The following is a 16867-nucleotide window of genomic DNA, read 5'->3' on the forward strand; positions in this document are numbered from 1 at the left end:
ATTGATCAGGGTGATCTGATTCCAAGGAGCCACCACAGTATCTACTGCCTCAACAGGAGGTCCTCCTAAGTATGGGGATGCCATAATAACACAACAGGGCTAATACTCGGGCCAGCACCTTGAATAGCCAACATGCAGATGAGAGGCTGAAGAGCAAGACCACAAGCTGATATTATAGGTGCACAACAGGAAAACATTTAATGTGCTGGAAAGATGGGGCCATGTAGGTACACATTCCTCGATGTCCACAGAAGCGATGACAGATCTTTCATGCAGAATTTCTGGGTTCGAATTAAGATATTCAGAGCTTTGAGATCCAAAATGGGCCAGGTGCTCCTTTGGGTTTGGGAACAGCTAACAGGCTGGAGTAAAATCCTTGATCCTGTTCTGCCACAGGAACTTGGGCAAAGACACCTTGGTCTAGAATACCCAAGAGGGTTTGATGGAGATCTGCAAATCTGTGCAATGACAAAGGAAGTTTGTATCTTGGAAACCAAGAAGGGGCCAGGGAGTGAAACTCCAGTTCATTCACCAGGATATCACTTCCTTAACTCAAGCATCTGTGAATCGAGTTGTCCAAGCATCCTCAAATGATTAACAGACATCCCTCCACTTTGGAATGTGCAGAAAAAAAGGCTTTTCTAAGGATTTGGCAGGCTGAGTGCCAGACCTTGTGGGTGGCCTGATAACCAGGCATACAGAATCTCTGACATGAAAAGACAAAAAGGAAAAAAAAAAAAAAAGTTTCTTTTTTCAGTCAGAGAGGGGGAAGATGTTGCAGTCTGCTCCATAGGTTTCAGCCTCTGGGGAAAATGGGTGCTTTAGACACCAGTAACATCCTCGATAATAGTATCAAAAGGCCATACTAAACATACATTGTCCCTTAAAGGCCATGCTGATCAAAAGGGTTCTACAGTCTAGCACTTAAATTAGATGCTCTATGTATGTGTACTGACATGAGACCAATAGGAGAGATAAGCTGGTAAGCTCCCAGCAGACCATCCCAAACTAAAATTGAAAACTACAGCCATTTGCTTCATATGTTCTATACTCAATGGATCAACCACAGCAGTGCCGAAATCGCTTCTAAAAAGGGATTTTGACCAAGCAGCCATGGTTTGACAGAGAAAAGTCAAAGCCAGGATAGGGTGAAGGCAAGACTTGCCAGTGTGAACAGTGTCCTACAGAGGGCTTCCAAACGCTTATCAGTTTGGTCCTTAAAAACAGGAACGTCCTCCACTGTAAACGAAGAGACACTGCGGAATCCAGTTAGGACAGACCACGTTTAGTCAAACCGAAGAAATGCTAGGTGGCTAATTGTTACCTTACCAAACTGGCCCTAGAATGTATATAAATGTGCTATAAAAATATTAGCATCTCCGTTTGGAGTGAATGATGTTAATGGTTGTATATACACATTGTTAAGTGCTACTACAGCAGGACCTTAAAGGATAAGATCACCTCTGAGACATGTTCCACCCATTTTTAAGGTGGAGCATGATGTAACATGTTCCAACTCCTGCAGCCACTTGCCTATTCCCCTACTCCCTCACTGTGACAGCTGAACGGGGGATCTTCTCCCCACAACCGCTGTTACAACTTGAAAAGGATGCAGCCGTGCAGGGCGGCCACATCGTTCATTCACAGAGATCTGGGAATGAATGAACTATAAGTGCCAACAGCCTTTGCAGCGCACAACTTGTAGTTCTCAATGAATTACCAGGGTGCTAGTGAGCGCTCCAGGTAGTTCATGGACTGTCATTTTGTAACTGCCTGCCCATACAAGGTACGAGCAGATAGATACACTGACAGTTTGCAGGAGACTAAGACTGCACCCACAACCTGCTGATCGTGGGTACGATGGTTTACAGGCTCCTAATAAAAATAAATAAATGCACGTCTTTTACCTGCAAAAATGTGAATTTATTATTTTTATTTTAGAAAGTGTACTTATCCTTTAAGGCGGAGTTCACATAAGTGTGGGGAAGTTTCCAGTGTGATTTGTAAAAAGAGTCCGGGAAGATTTCATTCAAACAGTTCAGGTGCGATTCAAGTACAAATTTTTAAAGTGAACAACACTGGAAATCGCACTTTAAGTGGACTGAAAAATCGTACCCGACTCTCTTTAACTGCCTCCCGCCCGCCATATAAGGAAACGACAGGCACAAGGCAGTTCTCTCGTTCTAGGAGGACATCATATGACATCCTCCCACTCTAACCGCTCATGCGCGCCCCCGGGGGCGGGCAGCGCAGCGATCGGTGGTGTGCTGTGTCCCTGGAACACAGCGGATCACTGATCAACGGAAAGAGCCGATGACTTCGGCTCTGTCATGTGATCAGCTGAGTCCAATCACAGCTGATCGCATGTAAATAAGGAAATGCCAGTTATTGGCATTTCTCTCCTCACAAGCTGTCACGCTGACAGATTGAAAGGAGAGGAGAACCGGTAATCAGCATTCCTCAGAGGGGACATCTACACTATCAGTGCCCATCAATGCCACATATTAGTGCTCATCTGAGCTGCCTTTCAGTGTCAACTATCAGTGCCAACTATCAGTACGAGTACTGCCTTTCAGTGCCCATCAGTGATGTCTGTGAATGCCCACCAGTGATGCCTGTCAATGTCCATCAGTGCCACCTACCAGTGCATCCTCATCAGTGCCATCTATCAGTGCAGCCTATCAGTGCCCATCACTGCAGCCTCATTAGCACACATAAGTGAAGGAGAAAAAATTACTAATTTACAAAATTTTAACTAAGAAAAAAAACTTTTTTTTTTTCAAAATTTTCAGTTTTTGGTTTATCAAAATAATAAAAACCCCAGAGGTGATTAAATACCACCAAGAGAAAGTTCTGTCTCAGAAAAATGATGAAAATTTAATATGGGTACAATGTTGCATGATTGCACAATTGTCAAAGTGCGACAGCGCTGAAAGCTGAAATTGGCCTGAGCAAGAAGGGAGTGAAAGTGCCCGGTAGGCAAGTGGTTAAAAGTGCAATGCAGCCGGCCCGCACATATGTGAACCGGCTCCATAGAAAGTTGGTTTGGTTCACATGTCATGCGAGTCGGAGGTGGTTCAATGCGCATTTCAATTCACATACATGTGAACAGGGCTGAGACAGATGCCTCTATAGAAATATACTGTATCTATTGATATATCCAAAAATATACATCGTTCACATACATCTAGCAGAAAGAATAGGTCCCCTAAAATTTGATGAAAGACAGTTTTCAGGGGAATGGAGACTTTGTTGCGGAGGCATGAATTTTCCTGGCAGCCATCCTTCTGTCCAATGACAGCGTCCTTTCTAGCCAGAGGTACTCGGATATCAGCCATGTCCATATACACAAAGTGTATAGGCACATGGATGGTGTCACTGTTTTGTCATGAATTCAGGGGATGTCAGGCTCCAGTAACAAGGTGAAACATAACCAGAGTGGCACAAAAGAGGATTTCTGATTAATAAAGGTTATAGAAGGCACTTTAAAATGAAATACAGGTTCACTTTAATGCTAACACTCTACAGTAAATGTAGTAAGAGTAAGTATTGTGATAATACTACATGAATTACATGGAATGGGATAGAAATATTATAAAATATAAACAAAAATTGGATTACATTACCTGTTTATTGGCAAATATTAATAGCAGTGCGTCACGCAGTTCCTTCTCTGTAAGAAGTTTTGCAAGTTCACTGTGGGCCTCGGTGATTCGGTCACGGTGGCTGCTGTCTATTACAAATACTACAGCTAAAGGAAACGAAAAATAGATTAAACTGCGGATGACGCCACCAGTCAAAGCAAATAACCCATCCCTGGCATCACTGAATGAGGTAGCTGGTACATTAAAGGTGCCATTAGTGCAAAACTGTCTTAAAAAAATTAATCAATAAATCTACAACAAAAGTTTTCAGAAACTCCAAACAGAAAATAACCAAAGAAAACTGTGTAAAGGGAGATCAGCAAGCTTTCTTCCAATAACTGGTGATGTTACAACTCCTGACCTGCAATATTGTTCCTGGACAGAGACTTGTAGCCTATTGTAGTGAATGGATCAACAGACAACGAATATTTTCAAAAGGGAGAGGTCAACAATGGCAGCTCATATTTCACTCACCATGGCTAATATTGCTGACCTTTTGAAAATGTCTGTTGTCTGGATGTGTATGGCATCCATATTTCCGAGTCACTGACCCAGAAGACGCATGAAGCAAATGTAACGGGTAATCCAGCATTCTTCATATTACATTTGATCCAGGAAACTAGCATTTTCTTTTACATAAATTTGATTTTCACATGAATTTTGCACGTTCTAGCCAGTGAAATGAATGAATGCCCAAACACTAGCATTTTAGGCACATCAGGCATTTCTCCTCCCCTCCTGAACTTTCAAGTGATGGTTTTTTTTTTTTCTATCTTTAAATGCCTATGTGTGCATGGACACATAGACCAACATGGAGGGGTGTTTATAGGCAGGAGAAAAAAAAAAAGTCAACTGCCCTTAAAAGCAGCATTTTTTGACACCCAGTGTGCATGAGGCCTTAAAGGTGAAATTCCACTTTTAGGCTAGGTTCACACCTATGCAGTAGTTTCTGCAATGCGTTGCGTTTTTGATGCATCATTTTTATTTTTAATGTTGCTAGGCAGATTTAAAACGCAACACACATAAAAAACGCCATACATGCTTTTCTGCAGCATTTCCATTGAAGTCTATAGTACCAAAAACGCAACTTTTTGCGTTCAAAAAAGTCCCTGACCCTTTCCAAAAAATGCACCGGGTGAAAACGTGAACATGTCCAATAGGAAATCATGTTAAATGGACTGTAGTGCACACTTAGGTGTGAACCTGACACAACAGGGGATTCCCGTAGACAAATATTCTACACTTACCTTGAGTGTTAAGGTAATAATGCTTCCACAGAGGTCTCAGCTTGTGTTTGCCTCCAACATCCCAAATAGTAAATTTCAAGTTTTTATACTCAACTGTTTCAACATTAAAACCTGAAGAAGAAAAAAAAAAAAAGTTACACTTAAGACATAGCTACTAAAACATAGAAATTTCTGTCAGAGGAACTGACAAACTCATTTGGCCTCATTTATCAGAAGGCTCAGACATGTGATCACTTAATTGCCTCATATCAATTTGAATCAAACCACTACTAAAAAGCCACAGTTGGACCAAAAAAAAAAAAAAAACGAACATATTGCAGCATTTAATCTGACCTGTAGAGTCCTTGGATGGTACAATACACTCCCAAACAATAAAACATCAGTTTTGGATGGGCTGATTCTTTCATAGGCACTCACCAATTGTTGGGATTGGTTGCATAAATTCATCCTGCTTTAACTTAAATAAAATGGTTGTTTTTCCTGCTCCATCAAGGCCTAGAGTCACAACTCGAATTTCCATTTTTGGACCAATGTGAACTCTATTGTCCTAAAAAAAAAAAAAAATAAATAATGAATGCAGAGTCTCTGTGCATAAAAGTAAATACATCTAACCTTTAGCCCTGGTTCACACTAAATGCAACACTGAAATCGTGCAACTTCTCTTAGTACAAGATTTTAAAGCTGCGGAACGATTTGATTTCAGGTGTGACTTGCCTGACATCTGTGCGACTTCATGCAGAGAGGTCTATGCAAGTCACACCGGAAATCGCTGAAAATAGTGCAGGAACTAATTTCAAAAAATTGTTGCGACTCCATTTGAACAGTTCCATTGCCAACAATAGGGTTCAATTTGTCATGTGATTTGTAACTTTCAAATCGTATGACAAGTCGCACCGGTGTGAGCCAGGGCTAAAACAGACATCACCAAGACCAATGTGTGGCAAAGTTTGGGGGGGGCACTTAGTGCTGAATTTAGGTATCACCAGCATAAGCTGTGACCTAGCGTGCCAGGGCTCCCAGTGATGGCACACAGCCACCAACAGTCATATTGCTGACTTTCAGTAACACTTTCTGATGTGTAACAAAGTCCAGTTTACCACCCTGCCTGCCAGTGCAGTCCGGCTGTGTCCTCATTGTTGCTGCCTCTGCACAGTTTTGGCACTTTTGTTGGTACAATTGTGTACTGTGCACATATAGCTCAACTACTTCGGGTCTGTACACCCAGAACACAGACCAGAGTTTACTTAATGTTGTTAGTCGTTCAGTATTTAGCATTCAAAAAGGAAACCAACATGGAGCCCACAGGAGGTGCATCCTAGGCTACAGCTTAAAGCTAAATGGTCACCTACATAAACATTAAAGCAGAACTAAACTCACATTAATCCACATTTACTTTTATCATCTGTATGCTGCTAGCATTAGTAAATAGGATAGGAAGGTATATTATATTTAATGAATTGTTTTAACCCTTTTACATTCTTCAGTTACTTCCTGGTTTCTGGCCTAGGCCACAATTATATCATGCTTCCCAGGAGTCTTCATTGGCATTTTCTTTTATCTGGAGGGGAGACAAGGGGCTCTCTCAGCTAAGCAAACCATCCTAACTGCATGCTTAAGCCAAGAGCAGATTGATTCCAGAAAGTCAAATGCTACACGAATCATCTGCCCTCACTCAAGATGGCCACAGCTAGAATTACTAGGGGGTGTTTTGTAAAGTGATTTCTCAACAAAACAGTATATGGAGACATGGGTGGATAGGGGAATATGCTTTGATTAAAGAATTAAAATAGCGTTTTCAGCTTGTGGTGCTCAGATACAGTTATGCTCCTCTTTAAAGAATTGCTACTAAGAGGAGTTTGTACACACCTTTATATTCCCAATTCACTCATGAGTCTCCAAATCTGGGAGTATCCAATATAGAGCTGGAGGCTGAAATGCCACATGCGATATAATGCAGGTTATTTAAGGGAATCAATGGCCTACACTAGATTGTCTGACAGAAGTACAACTTCCATAGTTACCTTTGTGAATGTAACAGGAATACTAGCATCCAGCTGGATGTGATCTGCGAGCTCAGTAAACTGCTGCTGTTGTTTCTGAAGAGTCTCTAATAGTCGGGTGATCTCTTGCTTGGCCAGAACCACTCTGCAGTCATCCTATGTGAGAGAACACACGGCATTTACACACACAGAGAGGAAACAAGGGTTCTCGATGAACAGTATGGGGCTAAACTGGGGGCATTTTTTTCTAGGTATTCATTCAAATTAATGATAGTAAAACGTAAAGCATCCCCTTTATTTCTCTCTACGGGTTTTCCTGTAACTTAGAAAAGCCAAACAGCAGAACTATTTGAGACCAAAATCAACCATGTGAAACATATTTTAGAAAATTCTTTTAGCACTTTGCAATTTTTAAAGTAATATGCATTACCAATGTACAATGTTTTATCCCAGGGAATTACAGCAGATCAGACATTTCTTGAAGAATTCAGATACACAATTAGGTGATCTTCACTGATGCCACTGCTTCCCCTCAGATCCCCCTTCACCAACCCCGAAACCCACGGCTTCCTCTCCGATCCCCTTCACCAATCTAGATACCCACTGCTTCCTCTCCGATCTCTCTTCACCAATCCCGACGCCCCCTACTTCCTCTCCGATCTCCCTTCACCAATCCCAATACCCACTGCTTCCTCTCCAATCCCCTTCACCAATCCAGATACCCACTGCTTCCTCTCCGATCTCCCTTCATCAATCCCGATACCCACTTCTTCCTCTCCGATCTCTCTTCACCAGTCCCGATACCCACTGCTTCCTCTCCGATCTCCCTTCACCAATCCCGATACCCACCGATTCCTCTTCAATCCCCTTCACCAGTCCCGATACCCACCGCTTCCCCTCACATCTTCCTTCACCAGTCCTGATACCCACCACTTCCTCTCACATCTTCCTTCACGAATCCCGATACCCACTGCTACCTCTCACATCTTCTTTTACCAATCCAGATACCCACCGCTTCCTCTCACATCTTCCTTCACCAATTGCGAAACCCACTGCTTCTTCTCCGATCCCCTTCACCAGCCCCAAAACCCACTGCTTCCTCTCCGATACCCACTGAAACTCTCCGATCCCCCTTCAACCACCCCAATGCCCACTGCTTCCTCTCTGATCCCCCTTCACCAATCACAATACCAACTGTTTCCTCTCTTAACCCCCTTCACAATACCAACTGTTTCCTCTCCAATCACTCTACACCAACCCCGATACCCGCTGCTTCCTCTCTTATCCCCCTTCACCAACCCTGATACCCGCTGCTTCCTCTCTTATCCCCCTTCACCAACCCTGATACCCGCTGCTTCCTCTCTTATCCCCCTTCACCAACCCTGATACCCGCTGCTTCCTCTCTTATCCCCCTTCACCAACCCCGATACCCGCTGCTTCCTCTCTTATGCCTCTTCACCAACCCCGATACCCACTGCTTCCTCTTATCCCCCTTCACCAACCCCGATACCCACTGCTTCCTCTTATCCCCCTTCACCAACCCCGATACCCACTGCTTCCTTTCTCAGTACCTCATCACTGATCCCCACTGCCACATCTCCCACCTGTGTTGTGTAGAGTGGATGCAGAAAATATGTTGAAATTTTCCTGTTCAGCCTGCAGGCTGAACAGAAAAAAAAAAAAAAAAAAAAAAAAAAGGTATGTGGCTTTACATTTCACCCACTGCCTCCTGTGTCTTAATGGGAACATTTATTTACCACTGATACACCAAGAACAAAATTCCGATTCGTAAAAAAAAAAAAAAAGATTTTGAATTCTAGTTTACCATTTGCCGACCAAGATAATATTTAGAATTTTTTGTTCACACGTTTAAAAGTAGCTTTTGCTAGGAATTTACTTACAACCCCCAAACATTATATAGTTTTTGAAAGAAGAGGCCTTGGACAAAAAAAAAAAAAAAAAATGGTGAATTTTGCAAATTATGTGCAGGACTATGGGGGTGCTTTTACATTTTTTTTTTATTGCTTTCACAAGGGGGCTAACAAGCTCCAGCCTGAACCATTGATACAAAACAGGTTCGATCCATGCTTTCATGTTGTTTACGCTAAATTCTGACTCTACCATCTGAATATCACAGCAACCAGTCTACCCATTCTCCTCTGACCTCAACAAGGCACTTTCGTCCACACAAGTGCTGCTCACTGGATATTTTCTCTTTTTTGGACCATTTTCAGTAAACCCTAGAGATGATTGTGCATGAAAATCCCAGTAGATCAGCAATTTTTGAACTACTCAGACCAGTCCGTCTAGCACCAACAACCATGCCACATTCTAAGTCACTTAAATTCCCTTTCTTCCCCATTCTGATACTCGGTTTGACCTTCAGCAAGTAGTCTTCACCACATCTACATGCCTAAATGCACGCAGCTGCTTCCATGTGATTGGCTGATTAGCAATTTGTGTTACCAAGCAATTGAACAGATGTACCTAAAAGTGGCCAGTGAGTGAATTTCGGTGTGCAAGTGGTTAAAGTATCCATCCTGGCATTAAATAGTTTAATTGGTCAATTACCAGACACAAAGGCACAGTTTACCTGCTGAAGAGCCTTCTCACAATGCAGACAAGCAGTGGACACCTCAGACAATAAGATGGTCATGTTTTCTTGTTGCTGCCTCAGCCAGATGAGCTGCTCTCTCACATGTGCATCCACCACACTGAGCGCCATTTCCTCCTGACGGCACAGGGTTTCATGTAAATCAGAAAAATAGGCTCGAACACAAGAGCGGGCATTTTCTGCTGTTCCCGGAACCTAACAGATGACCATGATAGAAGGAAACAAAGATGACTCAATCATGTACAGTCCAATGATCAAGAGGATACGAGTGCAAGGACAAAGTATCCATCACACAGGCGGCATTTATTACCAACAACAGGTTACCAATATGTAGCCACAGTGATGACAAGTGCATACCAGAAGAGGATATTGAGCAAAATGGATCCAGTCACTTAGGATTAATGGACAATCCTCTATCTTGCACTAGTGCAATTATGGGGTTGATTTATTAATACTGAATCTAGTGCAGCTCTGCATGAAAACTAATCAGCTTCCAGGTTTTTTTGTCAAAGCTTAAAGTGTTTCTACACCCACAACACTAAAATCAGTCTGTACATGCAGTAAGACATGCATGTTATACTCACTGTGGAACCTAAGGGGTTAATCCTCTGCATTCAGTAAAAAGGCTGTTTGATCCTTTCTTCTCTGTTCCTCCCCTTTTTCAAGCAACCACCACTTATCTCCAGACTGAACCGTAGGCATGCACATGCTCAGTTTGGTGTATATTGCTAGAGAGGTTTTTTTTTTTTTTTCTTGGGAGAGTGCATGTGATCAGCACATGGCCAATCAGCACTGTCCAGACAAAAGAGTCAAGCAATTTCCATCCTCCTACAGCAGAAAGAAAATTCCTCCTACAAGCTTTAGCTAGTGCTGGGCTGGACACAGATAGATGCCACAAGACTGCTGATGATAAAAGGTATTTAGCAGTTTATATTTACTAAAATAATTGCATTTCCATGTTCTGTGTAATGTGGGAGACCAGATATAGTGAATGCAGGGTCCTGGGAAAGTGGATATAGGGAATGCAAGGTCCTGGGCTTAGTAACTCTTTAATTAAACAAGCTGAAATTAGAAGCTGTTTGGCTACCATGCACAGCTGCACCAGATTTTGCACTCTCTAGTTTCAGAAAATCAACCCCTACATCTGGGAAAGGAGCAATTTAGTGCTGTAGTGTATGAAATTAATTGCTTTTGCCATCTTTAAAAAGAGAAGATTTATCTTTTTTTTTTTAAATTATACTTACCTAGGTCCCCCACCGGCTCGAAGGGTGAGAACTGAGCAATCAGACATTGCTGATTGTTCAGTTCTCGCTGGCACTCTGAGCAGAGCATGGTGATTGCCTGCAATCGGTGGATGGGCGGAAGCAGCTGGCTCAGACTCTTAGCAGATCACCGAGAGACTGAGCCAAGTGCCGGTCCAGGCTCCTGGGTGGATCCCACCCACATGGTTGCGATCTTTCCCCAGCATGGACCAGCTCTGTGACGTCAACTGACAGCAGGCTTTAGCTGAAAACAAGCTTTGTCTGTGTTTCTTTAAAGAAATAGGAGGGTTTAGTTTTTCTTTACAGTTGAAGAAGGCTCTATATTATAAACTTCTTTTTAGATCTTTAGTTGCCATGCTTCAGCATATGTGATCAGCTATCACAGTAGCCATTGGCATTTGAGGACCTAAAAGATCATCGAATGACTTGGGTACAACCAGCCTGTCAGATTTTTTACATGCGATTACTGCCAGTGGGTATAGCCGCTAGCAGTAATCATTGTGTTCTGCCGGTCTACAAAGCTCCCTGCCAGCAGAACACAATAGCGCTGCAGAAGAGATTCCCCTACTTACTGTGTTGATCAAAGGAATTGAGCAATTTTCTTTCCTTCCATCTGTACTGGAAAGAAAAAAAATGGAACCATCGATGCCTTGCTTTAGATATGCCAATGTAAGGCTAGGTTCACACTACTGTGGCCGTGATTTGATTAGATTTTCATTGCGATTATGTAGTCCGACTTAGTTGCATTTTGGATGTGGTTTGCATATTCTTTGGGATCAAAAGTCACACTAGAATTGCACCAAAGTGGTGCAGGATTAGGTTTCAAAATTGCACCACGCAGTACAATTGAAAACAATGTGATTTCCACCATCATGTGGTTCTGTGTGACTCAAATCACATCTGAAATCACACTAGTGTGAACCAGGCCTAAAGCTGGCCATAGATGTATTGAAATTTAGTTCAGTTAAGCAGGGACTGACCGACTGCAATCCATGTGTGGCCGCTCAGGCCACAGGATTGTAGGAAAGGCTTGGTGAGCCCCACTGTCAGAATACAAATGTCAAGTCACACAAGTGAGGTGAATGGAGAAAAACACTCCCCCTCCCCTCCACCCCTGTATTCCGACAGCTCCTAGAGTCTAATTTTCCAGAATTCTTGATCAACTTCTGTTGAAAAAGGGGCAGCGACACATGGATCACAATTTGTGTGGCCCCTGCTGAGCCGGCCAAAATTTAAATCCATCTATTGCCAGCTTTACACTAGCTGAACAAGGAAAAAAAAAGAAAAAAGAAAAGAAGGATCTATGGCCAGCTTAAGTGTTTTGCCATATCTAATTGATAAGTGTACAATTGATCCAGCTAGAAATCCAGTGACGTCCAGTGTACTTTTCAGTGTCATCTCAAGCAGTGTTACCAGCCTTCCCCAGTTCACCTCTGAACTACAGAACATTTTCCCCTCTGTTATGCAAATAAGAAGAGGGGGGTGTTCTGTAGTTTGCAGAACTGGGTAACACTGCTTGGGATAACACTGCAGAGTACACAGGACACCATTGGATTTCTGTGAACTACAGAACACCCCTCTCTCCTTATCTGCATAGATGGGGCATATTCTGCAGTTTACAGAGCGTAGTCCTTTCACACTTCCTATTCTATGGTGACAACACTGTTCCGACATATTTCCAGTGCAATAACCAAGCATTGTCACCCTAGGATGAGAAGTGTGTTACTGGCTGGATCACCAGGTAAAAATAAAGGAAAAGAAGCCTAAAAAAAATAAATATGTGCTTGTGAAAAATAAAATGTGCTGGATAAAAGTTCCATGCATCATTATTCATGCTAAATTGAAACGCGTAGCCACCTTAAAACCATCTACGATATGGATGTTTCTGCCTCTATTAAAGCTCAACTTCTGATAAAACTTTTTACATTTTGATTTAGATGAGGTAGATAAGTTAGATTCTCTGCCTGGTTTTTATGGCGGTCTTTAACTTTATTGGGATGATTTCCCCTCACTGGGGAAACCACTCCATTCTAAACACATATACAAAAACATTTTAGTATTGCAGTTAAGGGCTAGAATGTCCAAATGTTTTTATTGTGGTCTCCACTGACATCCACCCCCTCCATTTCTAGTCCTAGTGTCAAAGAAACAGGAAGGGAGGTAAAAATCTCCCCAAATCCCAAACTTGTCAACAAAAAGTTTTGAGGTCATCTGCTTGTCTCAGCCAGTCAGAGGAAGCTTTGGATTCATGCACAGGATACAAAGCTACCTATGAATGGCTGAGCAGCGCTCAGCCCAACTCGATTTTCTTCTGGGAGCAAGATGGGAAGTTCCTATACCACTGCAGGAACATAGCACTGTATAGTGTATGTAGTTGAGGCTACATACGGTGTATGGAGATGGCACACCTCTTAGTGTACAAAGTGGTGTGTTTGGATCAGCTTGGCCCAAATGAACCAGTTAAAGTGATTGTAAACCTCCAATGTAAAATATGAACAAAGCTTATCCCTCTATAGTTTGTACTTGTCTCAATTAAGGAGCACTTCAGTCTGCTGCTTCCTTCTGCTATCAGCATGAGTTACTTCTGACAAGTTTTCCTGACACCAAGAGAAAAATGGTGACGGGGAGGGACCCCCAGTGGATTGACAAGCTTAGCTCTGTTCCGGTCAGCTGTGTGGAGGGGGGGGGGGGGTCTCTTCCTGTCAATCAGTTGTCAGAGCTCTCCTCACTGGGTTGTACGGAGTGTAACTTCAGTTTTCCGCCACTTTTTTTCTGAACATTCACAAAACTACATCTGTTCAAAGTGCTGAATTTATACAGAGGAGAGAGGGCTGTGTATCACATGAGGCCAGTCACTTCACAGGGTATATGCAAGGATTTACAACCACTTTAAAGTAACAGTACAGGTGGAGATCAGCTTTAAAATGAACGGTCACATCCCCTTGCACTGAATGTCAGAAACAAACATTCATGCAAACTGAACAAAAAACCCCACTGCGTATTTCTCTAACAGAATAATTCCTGTGTCATCAGCTCCATCCAGTCACCAAAATACGGTACAGTTTTCTGGAAAAAAAAAATGCAACGAGAAAATATACCATATTTTTGCCACTATATGAATCTGATGATATGGGAACTACTCTATAAAAAAGGAAAAATAAGCGAAAATTAGGTTTCGCTTACACGAATGCTCCTGACATTCAGCCAAATAATATATAGACCCTGTAGTATTTAATTTTAGAGACACAGTTCATATTTACGTGTTCAGTGTGTGCCATGCCAATGCCATCTTCCACAATCTGCTCTCCACCTTCAATCTGCTGAACGATGCCCGTTAGCTTCCGGGAATACTCGGAGATCTCTTCAGTGAAGCTCCTTATGCAATGTGCCATATCCAAGATGGAGGCACGAATCTGGCTGGCTTCCGACTCCAGAACAGCATGCTATAGGGAATTAATGAGAAGATCTGTTGTGCAATGTTCTAAACAGACATCAAGCAGGACTCAATCAGAAAACCAATACAGCAGAAAAAACACACAAGAATGCAAAAGTAAGTGGGGAAAAACATGTTCCCCTTCCCCCCCAATATGAGCTCTTAACACTTAAAGTGGAACTCAAACCGAAACTTATTTTGTTTTGGATAAAGTTGGGAGATGTTGAGGTAAGACAACAGCGAGGTTTCCCTGCTTTTCCTTTCTCCACAAAAGGATGTAAATGGAAATCTTCCAAACAGAAAAAAAAAATTCCACTTGTCAGGGTCCCCTTTGGACGGAATCCTCTTTATTCGAGTTCTAGTGGTTGAACTAGATGTGTCTTTTTTTCAGCCAGACTATAACAAGATTGTGCCTTACCTTTTCGCCTAATGATCAAGCTCATCAGGACCTTTTTGATGGAGAGTTACTAAACCCTTCCTCAATACTTAACTCCCCCACCCAAAAAAAAATAATACAAAAAATTTTATAATATATATATATATATATATCTCTCTATCTATATCTATATATCTATCTATCTATCTATATCTCTATCCATCTCAGAACAGATGTTTTACTTACCGGCTCTGTGTAATTGTTTTGCACACAGCGGCCCCGACCCTCCTCCTCTGAGGTCCCCACTGGCGCTCCTGGTTCCTCCCCCCTGCAGAGTGCCCCCAGAGCAAGCTGCTTGCTCTCAGGGCACTTGTGCATACTGATGCTTCCTCTGTGCATCCTGCTCTCTCCTCAGTGGCTGTGATTGACAGCAGCGGGAGCCAATGGCCTCCCTGCTGTACCCCAGACAATGAGGAGGGAGAGATTATTTTCTTGTGCACAGCTCTGGATCGCAAATCAGACTCGCATAAGTATTAGAAAAGGCTTGAAGGGGAGGGGGTTTGGCGGGGACACTGATGGTTTTTACCTTCCTGCATAGAATGCAGGAAGGTAGAAGACCTTCAGCCTTTAGAACCACTTTAACCCACTAAACGCCTAATTAAGCTCTAGCACTCTGCTCACCTGACCTTGCACCTGGAACCTCTAGACCTCTTGCTGGTTTAGGAATACTACATTACCAACATCTTTTACATGGATTTTCACGACAACATGCACGCCAATAATCAAGGTCTATGGCTACCTTTAGCTCTCCTCTCGCAAGTAGCAGATACTTCGACTCAGCTTGGCAATTTTTCAGTGAATTGGACAGGGATGAAATTCAACATTGGCTGGACGTTTGCCCTTCAGTTTACTTTATGGGGTTGATTTAATAAAACTGGGGAGTGCAAAATGTGGCGCAGCTCTACATAGAAACCAATCAGCATCTAGATTTTTTTTTTTTGTCAAAGCTTAATTGAACAAGCTGAAGTTAGAAGCGGATTGGTTTCTAAGCAGAGCCGCACTGGATTTTGCACTCTCTGGTTTTAGCAAATGAACCCCAGTGTGCATTCTCCCTAGGAAGAAGTGACGGTATTACCTTGTGTCCTTGGTGTTTCCCATACTCCTTGCACACACAGCACATAAGGGGGCTGGTCTGGCAGCCATCTTCTAAGCACACAAACTCAATGGCATGGACTTGATGTTGGGAGCACAAGGTTTTCTCGTACGGTTTGTCGGCTAGGGGAACACGCCGGTGTTTAGCCAGGGTCTTTGTAGAATGGGTGTGCAGGGAGCAGTCTGCACACAGGTGAGTGGCGCATACAGTGCAGTATACGGAGGCCACGTGGGCTTCATCTTCATCACAGCGAACTATACTCTGCAAAAAAAAAAAAAACACAACAAGCCAAGTCAATTCTGAGTATGACAGAACAGCCCAGGGTTTTTAATTTTAGTTTTTAAATAGATGCTAGACCAGTGGTTGAAAACGTATGATCTAAAGGGGGCACAAATGTGGCCAAATGGATGCACAAAATGTTCAATATATGTAATGATTAAGAGGACTGTCAGAAACTGCAGACTTAGAGGAAATGAGGATCAGAGAGTGAGGGTCAGAGAGTGGACATGCTAGGTTTTTGGCTGGGGATATGCGGCAGAGGACCATACCTGGTGCTCCCCTGCAACTGAAGGTTTTTTACTTTAAGGCATAGAATTCATTAAGGCAAAAAACCTTGAGGCTTTGGAACCACTTTAACCTTAGGCAAGGTTCATTGTTGACAGATTTGTTCAAGTGGAACCAATCCCTCCTATCCTTTAGAGCCATAGAAGTTGCCATCTTAGCCTCAGTTTTATCTGCTGTTGCCATGGTGTGCACATGTGATCAGTTATGATACCACCCATTTGATGGTTTGACCACTCAGTTGAGAGCACAAGCAACTGTGACCGTTATTCACAGCATGCCTTGAAGGTAACCATTTTAGGAAAGAATAAAAATGATTGCCTTTAATTCCACCTGGGATTTGCTCACAAAAAGGCTCAAATACTAATTTGGTAACAATTGTAACGGAGCAACAAAAAGACAAACCAATGGCTGTAATGGCCTCTCTCCTTATCACACGTCTTGTTCCTGCTGGATACACAAACATACAAAACCTGCTCATTACTACTGTACATACATCCCTCACTGAAGAGGATGAGCCAGCTTTCATCCACACAACTATCTGTAGCAGAATCATGATGCCACTTTAAAACGATTG

The 16867-nt window shown here is 42.6% G+C and overlaps 1 protein-coding gene across 1 annotated transcript in view; it reads right to left on the reverse strand.

Annotated features, from left to right (window-relative positions):
• TRIM23 (tripartite motif containing 23) overlaps positions 1-16867 on the reverse strand; it is a 52432-nt gene that overhangs the window by 10739 nt on the left and 24826 nt on the right. The window contains exons 4-10 of the mRNA XM_089653462.1: positions 15712-15990; positions 14028-14210; positions 9485-9700; positions 6913-7047; positions 5309-5438; positions 4892-5002; positions 3627-3751 (exon numbers count right to left, since the gene is read on the reverse strand). Coding sequence (XP_089509588.1) covers positions 3627-3751; positions 4892-5002; positions 5309-5438; positions 6913-7047; positions 9485-9700; positions 14028-14210; positions 15712-15990 — 1179 coding nt within the window. The remainder of the gene's footprint in view (positions 1-3626; positions 3752-4891; positions 5003-5308; positions 5439-6912; positions 7048-9484; positions 9701-14027; positions 14211-15711; positions 15991-16867) is intronic.

Source organism: Staurois parvus, unplaced genomic scaffold (assembly GCF_062004578.1).
Source record: "Staurois parvus isolate SC_StPar_1 unplaced genomic scaffold, SC_StPar_1.0 ptg000714l, whole genome shotgun sequence".
Lineage (NCBI taxonomy): Eukaryota > Metazoa > Chordata > Amphibia > Anura > Ranidae > Staurois > Staurois parvus.